Source organism: Prunus persica, chromosome G1 (assembly GCF_000346465.2).
Source record: "Prunus persica cultivar Lovell chromosome G1, Prunus_persica_NCBIv2, whole genome shotgun sequence".
Classification (NCBI taxonomy): Eukaryota; Viridiplantae; Streptophyta; class Magnoliopsida; order Rosales; family Rosaceae; genus Prunus; species Prunus persica.
Genome location: NC_034009.1, coordinates 45,440,940 through 45,452,294, shown reverse-complemented (window position 1 = coordinate 45,452,294; position 11,355 = coordinate 45,440,940). Strand labels below are relative to the sequence as shown.

Genomic DNA, 11,355 nt, shown 5'->3' with positions numbered 1-11,355 from the left:
AAATATTAAAGGTGGACTCTTAGCATTTTCGTTTATCTAAAAACTTAAAAATTAGGTCTTATAAAGGTCTTCTTTAATACGGCCCTTAGATTAATCTAGTGACACTCATAATCAATAATCTTATCTCTTCCCCATACTCCTTATCTTACTGAAACACAAAGAAGGAATAAGTGCTTCATCTTCTAGCTTCTCGCCATTCTTGGCAGCCTGCAACTTCTTTGATGCTACATTTCGTGTCCTCTTTCTTCTCTGCGCGACCTTGGGCCAAGTGTTTCTTTTCATTCTCGTGGCTCAATTTCTTGATAACGTATCCTTATCTAGCTTTATTCTTCGCATCTATTGCTCGATCTTCTTCGTCTCTTGTGCGTCTAATTTGAGACTTTTCTCTATGTTAGCTTAATTTGTGAACTGGTCTTTTTAAAAATCACTAATTATGTTAATTGAAGTTGGTTTGGGAGTTTAGGAATTTTTTATATATAAAATCAATCTTTAGACAAAAAATCAATGAAAAATAGTTTTATAAAAACAATTTTAAACCTAGGGATGTTCAAGTAATTTTTTATACTTTATGGGATGTTAGTGTAAATAACTCATCAAATTATTGAATTGAGACTCTAAATTCATCTCCTATTTTTTTGATAAAATAAGATAGTATTTTATTGATAAAAGAAAGAAAAACAGTACATAGCAACTAAGGTGCCAAATACGGATACAACTTTTTCAGGGACCAAATACAACAACAAGACAGAGAAAGATGGAGAAAGATTTTCTCACTTTAATTTTTTTAAATATATATTATTTTTTTAATTTTTATTTAATAAATATATCATTTTAACATTTTAATTGATTTTAAGGACATTTTTAATTGATTAATTAAACTAATTTTTATTTTTTGTCATATTACATGGCACTATATGACCGAATATATGAAAATTATAGAAAAATTAACTTTGTGTATGCGACTGAGACAGAAAAAAACTTTTCATGTATTAAAGGGTTGAAACTCGGTAAATGTTTATGGTAATAAAGTGAAAATTACCTTAATTATATTAGATTGAAATCAAATTCGGACTGAAATCCGACCCGTTTACGAGTTGCTGAGTGGACCGGGAAAAACGACAGAAGCAATTGGGAGAGGAGGGCCCGGCCGAATAAATAAAAAGTAAAAACATGAAAAACGACAGGAGCGTCGTCAACCATTTCCAAATTCCAAATGAGGCGAAGAAAACATATCAATGGGTCGTCGCTTGGGTAACAACGGAGCCCTTTCTTGGTCTCGGTCTCTTCACAAAAGTCTTGCACGCTCAGAAAACGTTTTACTTTCTCACTCTTCACATCGCATAGAGACGACAACCGCTCTCCTCATCAGGTACACTACATGCTCTCTGCTTCGTCAACTCTTTTGATCATTCCATTTTCACTTCGTTTAGGAAATTATTTTATGTTTTTGGTTGTGGGTTTTTTCTATTTTTACTAAATTGCTCTTGAATTTTCCCTTTGCTAGAGATTTTCTGGATTTTGTGAAAAATGAATTACATATTCTTTGGTAATGAATCCGTTTTGATCATGAAAACCTCTCATATGAGCTTTGAGGCTAGTAAGTATGCAAAGTTAAGTCTAAGCGTATTGATTTCTTTTGGCCCAATTGACACCATTAAAATGGATGATAGGATGAGCATACTCGAAAATGATCAGAGCATATATCAAGGCCTTTTCTCTTTCTTTTTTATTTTTTTTATTTTTTCCTCTCCCATCTAGTTGAGTGTTAGATATTTTATAATTGTTTGCCTGGTTTTGGAAACAAAACAATCACATAAATGGAAGATTGTTTTATTAGAAGCCAATCTTGTCACTTATGTCAGAGCATATGATCTAAAAGTTCCAGCAATTCAATTTCTTGAAGTGATGCATTCATAGGAGATTGTAATGCCAGAATTTAAGAAGATTGATCATGAATGAAAGTTGTTTAGATCCCTTACCTAGGCACTCTTGAGGAACATAGGTTAGTAGATGTAGTCTTACAAGACTAAACTTGGACTACTGAGGGACTACATAAGTTTCCTTAACTTTGAACTTTAATTAAAATAGGTGATCAATCAGACCTTCTGTTTAAGGGTTCATGGTGACTTGATTTATTGATTTACATTAGGCGATCATGTACATGTACAAAATTTTCACATGCTGTTGCATCCTAAGCTAGACTCCTGTAAGGAGCCCTAGGATATTTGCTGATTTAAGATTCGTATGTTGAATTTTAACAGTTAGGCTTCTTCCCTTCTCCTCACATGTAGACCCTACTTACTAGTGAAGGATGTAGAGGATCAATTTCCACAGACATACAAGAGATAGGGATGCTGAGGAGGGAGTGGAAGATATGTACATAAGTGATACCATACTGGTAATTGAATCTGTTTCAAGGAGACGAGATAAGTAGGCACTTATAAAAATAAATTAAATAAATAATAGCAGGCTAGAAAATAACTTTTTGTTTATGTTCGTGTGTGGACCATTATTGCACCTAAAAGAGCATGAACCAAAGAGAAGAACTGGTAACGGTTCCCTTTTATAAACAAGAAGTAGTTTTAACACATAATATCTTCTATTACTTAGTCATTTGATACTTTCCTGAAAGCTGCCAAGTGCTGTGTATCCTCCTCTTGCTTCTTTAATTCTTTCTTTATTTCAAAATGGATTGTTTATAATGTCATCATTGTATCTATAGGTGTTAAGAGCTTCTAAAAGGCACGATGGCAAACTCACTAGCAAGCAAGAATGTTGGCTTATTAAGGTTAGTGGAGGAGAGATCATTGACCAAGAAAATAGAGGAAGAGAAAAAACATAAGCGAGAAAAACAAGTTCCTTATCTCCATAAAGATTGTATCTCAAATATCCTTGTGCGACTTCCTCTTGACTCTCTTCAAAGGTCAAGGTTCGTTTGCAAACCTTGGTATAACATAATTAAAAACCCCAAATTCATTGATGCTCATCTCCATCGCTCTGAATCTGTTTTGATCTTTCTATCACCATTTCCAAATGAAAGTCTATACCCTTTTTCTGTGGCTTCTGTACCAAAAGAGTTGCCAAACACTGTTTCAGTTGAATTAAATCTTCTTCAGCCAAAGCCTATCCCCATTTTCAACCACACAACCATAAACGCTCCAAGGTTTTCTGTCCAGTTTCTGGAATTTAAAAATGATAAGAGCAAGATAGGAGAGTACAGTTTAAGCTGCTCTGGCAATATTAGAGCCACCTGTAACGGTCTAATTCTGCTTGATAACAAATTGAAGAACGGAGGACTAGTAGTCATGAATCCTGTGACTAGGAAGCTGATTGCACTTCCGCTGGGTACTTTATCTCGTCCACATGATGAGTCCTATGGTTTTGCACTGATTGATTCTACTGGTGAATATAAAGTAGTCCACTTGTTTCGGGATGAGTTGAGGTATGTCAGCTGTGAGATTTTGAGTCTTCGGACAAAAGCATGGAGAGAAGTCAATGGTCCTTCGTTTGGGTTCTTTAATAGGTTTGTAGATGGACCTATTTCAGCAATTGGAGGTCTGCACTGGATTCCTCAAGTTGACCGTAGCGAATACATAGTGTCTATTGAAGTCGATAAGGAGAAGTTTCACCAAATTCCACTCCCAAGAAGTAGCAGAACTCATGATAGGATTGTTGACATGGGTGGCGTTTTGTGTCTTATCGTTCATGAGGACGTGAACCATATTGACATTTGGATCTTGAAGGGTTTCTATGGAGAAGTCTGGACGAAGTATCACAGTATCACCGTGGGTTCCATAATAGACATGGTTCCCCTTTTTAGTTTAAGAATCAAGGGTGACATTATTTTCAAGCGAGACGAAGATGGTTCCTTTTATGTTTATGACTTCCAGCATCAAGAGATGAGAAAGGTTGAGATGGTAGAAGGATGTATACCGAGGTCTTCTACAACATACCTGCCTCATGTCAACAGCCTTGTTTCATGGATGGAAGTGAATCTGGACATGTGTGATTGATTTTCAGCAATGGAACGGATAAAATATAACTCTCAGTCGAAGCTTGAATGTGTTTTATATATACCGTTTGGTTACCAGTGTTGCTATATAAGTTATGTATATATCTTTGTTTGTATGTCTTTTCGTCCCAATTCTTTTGGGCATAGATGATAAAGTAGTACATGTCTTCGAAAGACCGAGGCATATTATTGCACCAAGGAATGAGATTCATTTATGCTTTTGGTTTACCAGTGTATAAATCAGTTGAAACGAATGGGATTCATTTGTTCTTTTCCATTTTCAGAAAGACCGAGGCATATTATTGCACCTAGGAAGTAAAAAACAACAGTGCCTACAGGGGAAGTCAAGCAATCCAATTCCCGGTAATTAGAAATTTCTTAAGCATGCATTTAGTGCCCGAAAAGTCTTAAGCATAAGAAGGCCAATCAATCATTCACACAAAACCATTGTCAGAAGAGAGTTCAGTTTTCCCATTAACGTGTAAATGTTTAATAAGAATTATATGTTGGAGAACAATCAGAAAATTAACCAAATAACAGCATAAAACAAAATCAACAAATCAAATTGATACACCAGATACAACAGTAGAATTAAATAGAAGATATTGACTTGGTTGGATGATAGAGTCCTTCAGAATTGCAGTGTTCTTTAGACATTATTTTTCCTCTGCCTCATGTGCTTGTAGATCGATAGGAATCTGTCCACTAGGATTAAACTATTGCAAATCAAAGCCTAGCACATGGACTTTGATTTCTAACAAACAATGATATGCTTCTCTTAGAAAGTGATTATTTCTGAAGAAGTGATAATGTGATTCCAAAATTCTATGTCCTCCGTTCAAACAGAATTCGAATTTTAGATATTATCTAAAAAATAAATTTCTAATTATTAAAAAATATTTATTTGATCAACAACAATTGGCTAATATATGTATTTTCCCAACCCAATCTAAAGGGGAGGCCCAATGTCCATTCCACTAGGCCCACTTCCTATTTAGTAAGTTAAGTGAATTGGTGCTTATAAACCATGTGTGGAAGCTATTCTATTTCAATGTGGGACAAAGTGAAAGTGTTTTCTTATATAGATTTTAATATTATTTACGTACATATTTTAACAAGATATTTATCATGAGCGATCCCTAAGCAAGCCGTTAGTGTAAAGGATATTTTTCTTAACGAGAATATAACTGCGCGTTTATAAATTGTAAACGTTGAAGTATGCAGTGACCAATTTATCTAAATTTTATGCTCACTGACCAAAAAGGTTTTTAACCAAGTGACCAAAGGCCTTTGCACGTGTGTGTGAGCCACCTAAAGAAAAAATAATTGCACATCTATAAATTTGTAAATTTTTGGGGTAGTCATTTCTTTTCTCTTTATACAAACGATATTGGAGAGGAGAAATTGAAACTAGAAAGTTTAAATATAGGGGTAAATTTTTTAGGGTAAATACTCTTTTTAACCCATTGCTACGTAGCCCATTGCGCCCTTCTTTTTAATCTCTCTATCCAGAGAGCACAACTCTGCCTGCCCACTCCAATCGAAGAATCAAAATTTCTTTGGTTCCATCTATCTCAGTGGTCGCTGGGGCTAGCGTGAGTGGAAGAGAGAGAGCAAAATGGCTTGCAATGTAAACGTAGTCCACCAAGCAGCAATGGCGTCAGCCATAGGCCAGCCTAACAAGCCTTCTCAGCGGCCGAACGCATCTCTGTCCGCGCCATCCAATTCAAAGCCCAAATCTTGTTGTAAGCTTCTTTTGTCCTCACAGTCTTCTTTCATTTCCGGTTTCTCTCCCTCTCGTCCTCAAACCCTAACTCCGTTTCGTTCCAGCAGAGCTCAGAATTTCCCGGTACGCATTTTACCTACACTCAATCAATCAGAGTAGAATTTTTAGTAGGCTTTTTGTATTTTTGGTCATTTTTTGGTTTTTCTTTAATTTAATTGGGTTGAGAATTGAGCATGGTTCGGCTGATTGTTAATTTCAAACAGGTTGTGGGGTCTGCCAAGGCAGAGCCGCTGAGAATAATGATATCGGGGGCGCCAGCTTCTGGTAAAGGAACGCAATGCCAGCTCATTACCCAGAAGGTGAATTCTCACAATTACCAAATATTACTCAAAAATGCAATGCCAGTGTTTGTTTTCCTTAATAATTTATGGCATTTTCAATTACCTCATCCAAAGAAAACGTAAAGGGTTTGTTAGTTTACTGATTCTTTTTTCCTAAAAGGCCAATTTTGGGTTGTGTATCCTATTCTTATGCATTTCAGTAAAAGTTTTGAACACCAATTTGCAGTTTTTTTTTTTTTGCCTAAGATGTGCACATAAAGCAATTGATGAATTTCAGATGATTATGTGTGTATCTTCTTGATATTAAAAGTTCGCGTCAAAGGAGTTTTCAAATCCTAATGAATTATTCCATTGTTTACATAAGTTACCACTTACCACTTTATGTCATGATTTTCTCATGATAAAAAGCAGATTGAATCGAGTCATCCTCCTGTATGCAGTATGGTTTAGTGCATGTTGCTGCTGGAGATTTACTTAGAGCAGAGATTGCATCTGGGAGTGAAAATGGAAGGCGTGCAAGAGAGTACATGGAACAAGGACAATTGGTTCCAGATGAAATAGTTGTCATGGTAGGGAAATTATATTCATGTCGACACATCTTCATTCTAGTGGTGATTCCTTGGTTTTAATCCTGCAGATGGTGAAGGAGCGTCTATTGCAGCCAGATTCTAAAGAAAATGGTTGGCTTTTGGATGGATACCCTAGGAGCTCATCGCAAGCAATTGCTCTTAAGGAATTAGGGTTTAAGCCGGATCTTTTCATTCTTCTAGAAGTAAGGAATTGTTTTTTATGCGGTTGTTATTTATAATTGTTAAGGAGCATTGTAAATATATAGGAGCTTGTAGAAGCTTCTTTACATATTGTAGTTATTTGATTTGATTTCTTTGTAAGTTTATAAGCCATGAAAATTCATTTTGTAACATGAATTTCAGCTTTTGTTGATGCAAAGAGGGAAAAAACCCCATGCAAATTCCCCTTTGCTGGACACAAAAAGTAATATCACTTCATAACTCTTGTTATCCATGTGACATTGCATTTGCAGGTCCCTGAAGAGATTCTTGTTGAGAGAGTTGTTGGAAGAAGGTTAGATCCTATTACTGGGAAGATATACCATTTAAAGTATTCTCCGCCAGAGACCCAAGAGATTGCGTCAAGGCTCACCCAACGTTTTGATGATACAGAAGAAAAGGTACATTTCAAATCATTCTTCGAATTTGTAATACTTTGACTTCAAGGTAATCAATTATCATTTCCCTCTTGTTTAATAGTTCCTTAACCCTCTGCTAGTGCGTAGGTTTTTTAATCAAGTCTTACTTCTTAGCGAGAATATTACATTTTCTTTTGCATGTACTTCTTCAAGGTGAAATTGCGATTGAACACTCATCATCAGAATGTGGAGGCCGTACTTTCAATGTATGAAGACATAACAATTAAGGCATGGATATAATCTCTCTCTCTCTCTCTCTCTCTCTCTCTTTTCTCTTTCCCTCTCTAATGTGTGTTTGAGATGCATATCTTGTAAAATGCATATGTTTATCTGTACAATGCATGTAGTACTTGATATGTGCATGTATGTGCAGTGTGCACTTTATATTTATGCTTATTTGTGAATTGTGATGACCTTACAAAAGAGAACCCAAATAAATCGAGTTTTAGTTGGTGGAACAGAACTGGATTGGTCATTGGTGTGAACATTCTCGTCTAAAAAAAATTTATGATTTTTTTATTTTCAGAGCTAGATATCACAAAATGTATCCACATATTTGGAGTGTCCAATATCCTTGCCATACTGACCCTTATTTGTTAGGATTAAAGATGAAAATATCAGCCGATATTCTGATATAGAGAGGTCAACCAATTTCTTCCCCAGTATCCTAGATATTCCGATATTTCAGCAGAATATCAGAGATCAGTGGATATTTCCATGTTGGCATTCAAACAGAGAAAAACTGCTGATTTTTTATTACGAGAAAGAAGAGTAAGAGCATCAACAACCCGAGTCTAGTCTGTGTTTTAGTCCCTAATTAAGGCAACCAAGTAGCAATTGTTTCCATTCAGTCACCAATTCAGAATTCCGTCGATACCTCTGTAAACTTGAGTGTCTCTCTATTATCCTCATGGCCCAATCTTCATCCTTGGGCTGGTTGAAGTAAAGCATCCATGCAAATAAATCCTCTAAAAATAAATGGCCGACATCTTCTTTGTTCTTTGATGTACTTTTACTGAAGGGAAGCCCTTACGTGGTTGAATTTTGGATTGTCTTAACCACTTAGGGACTGGAAATTACCTTCAGAATTTTACTTCTCAATGATGATTATCACATTATTGTTAATTTTAAATTTATTGGGTCTTGCTGCCGGAGCTCATCCAATTTCAGTTCTACTAATCAAAACTCAAATTCATTCTTAGACCTATTATCTGCAACTTCACCACATCCAAACCCAAATTGCAACTCTTGCACGCCTACCATTAACCCCAGACCTACCTATCTTGTACGCGAAACAACTGTGCTCTGCCATCAGTATGATAATTTATTTGGTCTATTGATATATTGTTGGCTATGCAACTCGTTTCTCATCAGGCTCAAAACTTCTTTATGAACACAGCCAAATCTTTGTTAACTGGGAGCTTGATTTGTTTTATAAAAGAAAGCCAATTTTTGTTTTTGTTTTTCAAATGAAGTCCAACTGTGTTCCCTCAATTTGATGTGTTAATAAGCCCAAGTTGTTAAAACTTAAGAAGAAGCTCATAATAAGCCCAGCTTTCTTTTTTGTTTCTTTTTTACATGAGCATTAATAGACCAATTCTGTAGTAGTTTGGGGTAATTTGACTTTACTTCAGCAAACTTTTTACTAATGCCCCATATAGGTTACTCATTTTCTTATTCTTTTTTAATTTTATATATTTATAATTTATTATAAACTTTTTCCCACAATTTATTAACTGTTAGTGTGCTTGAAGAGTCTTGCTTGCATTTTTCATATTACTCTAGTCCTAAATGTTCAAATACATAATAGCATATTTGCACCTGAGTAGTCCACCATACCAGTAAGACACTGATGTTTAGTCGGTTTTACCCTTACTAGTCAGGAATTTTCACAGTTACTTGATTACTAATAATTTTCAAAGCTAAAGTTTCTTGTGTTATCTTTTTCTTGTCTTAATAAATTTGCTCAAGGCATGTTCCATGAGTTAAGCCTAGTAGCAGGGTCCACATTTAGGTCACATACCATTTCTTCTTCCTTGGGAGAAAAAAGTCCACAACTAAACTGTCTTTCTCCAAGCAAGCTAAAATGTTATGCGGTATCACGATGTCATCAATTGAGGGGTCCTAGCATAGAAATATAGACATAAGTTAAGCATCAATGATTATATCATAATCATCTGTAGATGTATAATGTGCTTGGGTTGCTGAGGCTCTTATGCAGGTCATTACTGACATTCTTTATAAACTTAAAAGAAAATTAGGATAATTATGAGATGGAAAGAGCTTTCCATTACCTGTATGATGAAAATATGATATTGATTTGATTGGTTCTCTTTTATTCACTGTATCTAACTTAGAGAGAGTCATTTTATTTTCTTCAGGTTAATGGAAGTGTTAACAAGGAGGATGTGTTTACCCAAATTGACAGTGCGCTCACCCGACTACTTGATAAAAGACAGGCTACTTCAGAATCTCTGCCAGCATAGGTGTAGAGAATGGTTTAGGCTCCCATTTTTACAAGTGTTCTAGAAAAGTTAAGTCAATAATTTGTGCACAATTTGATTGTTTGGCTGCGATTGCAACCTACTGCATAGGAGAAGAGAACTTGTGCATGTCCGGGTCTGCCAAAAGGGAAAAATAGTTACATTTAGGGGTGGGCATCGGGACTTGAAAACTGGAACACCGAACCGAATCGGTGAAAAAAAACCGGTTGACCAAAAAAGTCAACAAACCGGACCGGAACCGGACCGAACCGGTTCCAACCGGTTCTAGTTTTGGTTTTACATCTCTCCGCACCGGACCGGACCGAACTGGACCGGTCATATATTTTATATTTATATTTTTACAAAATTTTAAAATCTAATGCTATATTTTAACTTTTATAATCACTAATTTTTCAAGTTCAACTTCAAAAAATTTCTAAATGTATGAATTGGATTATTTGTTCATTTTTAAGTTTAAAAAATAAGTTATTTATTATAATTTTTTAATAAAAAAAATTTTAAAAAATAATAAATTAATAATCCGGTTCAAAACCGGAACCGGTCAAAATCGGACCGGAACTGGTTAGAACCGAACTGGTCGGTTTTTAAAATTTTTTTTGCCCAAACTGGACCGAACCAGACCGGTTAAATAATATCGGTTTCGTTTCCGGTTTGAGGTGAGAACCGGACCGAACCGGATCGCACCCACCCCTAGTTACATCTGTGCTGTGTCATTTACTTGCAGTGCATACGCATTAGCTTAAACTGCCCTTCTCAGTATGGGTATGGGATTACAATTGTATTTATTTATTTATAATGGCAAATTAGAAAATATTGTGCATTGAATTTTGTAGTAGTATATGCTTACTCGATTTGTTGCAAGGACCAGCTCACGTGTGGCTTATAAGCATATATTCTTTTTTTGTTTTGAGCATTAGGCTGATGCTGCAATTGTAGCCCCCATCTACCATGTTAGCGCCAGTGACCCCAAGAGTCATGGTGGCAACGCCCCTTCTGGTGGGTGCTCACTGCATGAGGTCAAAAAATGTAAATTTGAGTTCCTATCTTGGGAAGAGAGAGAGTAAAGTTTGCTAAGTTTTATGGCTTGGGTTTTTTAATTGAATTATGGCAAAACCATTATGAGAGTTGGTCATGGTGACAGACTCATGATTCTAGGAACCACGAACTTTAGCTACACGTGTTCTAAAGAATGGAAACATGGGATCAACCTCCGGTCACGTGGCTTTTCTCACGAGGAAAATTGTCAGGAGACCAAATTATTGTATCTGAATGCGTATCACATCTTTTATAGAAGTGTAACCTACTTGAGTTGAAATATCTTACCTTTTTAAAGAGGTGATGCACAATATAGTACAATAATATGATTTTTTTAATTTTATTTTATCGTATTTCTTTAGGTATTATAAAGATATATAAAGATATTGTTGTAATGGATGGTGTCTTCATGTATTATAAAATATAAACACATGGGATTTTTTTTCAATTTATTATTATTATTATTATTACGTATTTCTTGCTGACAGTATATTTGGTGCTTTATTGACTTCGCAATCTAAAGACTTCCT

At 35.5% G+C, this 11,355-nt stretch overlaps 2 protein-coding genes across 4 annotated transcripts; both read left to right on the top strand.

Annotated features, from left to right (window-relative positions):
* LOC18789744 (F-box protein CPR30) lies at positions 1,190 to 4,287 on the top strand. Of its 3 annotated transcripts, none has more exons than XM_020555498.1 (3): positions 1,200 to 1,369; positions 2,292 to 2,398; positions 2,723 to 4,287. In XM_020555498.1, exon 3 carries the CDS (start codon positions 2,748 to 2,750, stop codon positions 4,011 to 4,013), a length of 1,266 nt encoding a protein of 421 aa, XP_020411087.1. In that variant the 5' UTR covers positions 1,200 to 1,369; positions 2,292 to 2,398; positions 2,723 to 2,747; the 3' UTR covers positions 4,014 to 4,287. The 3 variants fall into 3 exon arrangements, with proteins under 3 accessions (XP_020411085.1, XP_020411087.1, XP_020411086.1); XM_020555497.1 differs by having other exon boundaries at positions 2,262 to 2,398; XM_020555496.1 differs by lacking the exon at positions 2,292 to 2,398 and having other exon boundaries at positions 1,190 to 1,369.
* Positions 5,515 to 9,995, top strand: LOC18789250 (adenylate kinase, chloroplastic). The gene is made up of 7 exons (XM_007222468.2): positions 5,515 to 5,861; positions 6,002 to 6,097; positions 6,520 to 6,648; positions 6,717 to 6,851; positions 7,122 to 7,268; positions 7,440 to 7,514; positions 9,668 to 9,995. Exons 1-7 carry the CDS (start codon positions 5,631 to 5,633, stop codon positions 9,770 to 9,772), a joined length of 918 nt encoding a protein of 305 aa, XP_007222530.2. The 5' UTR covers positions 5,515 to 5,630; the 3' UTR covers positions 9,773 to 9,995.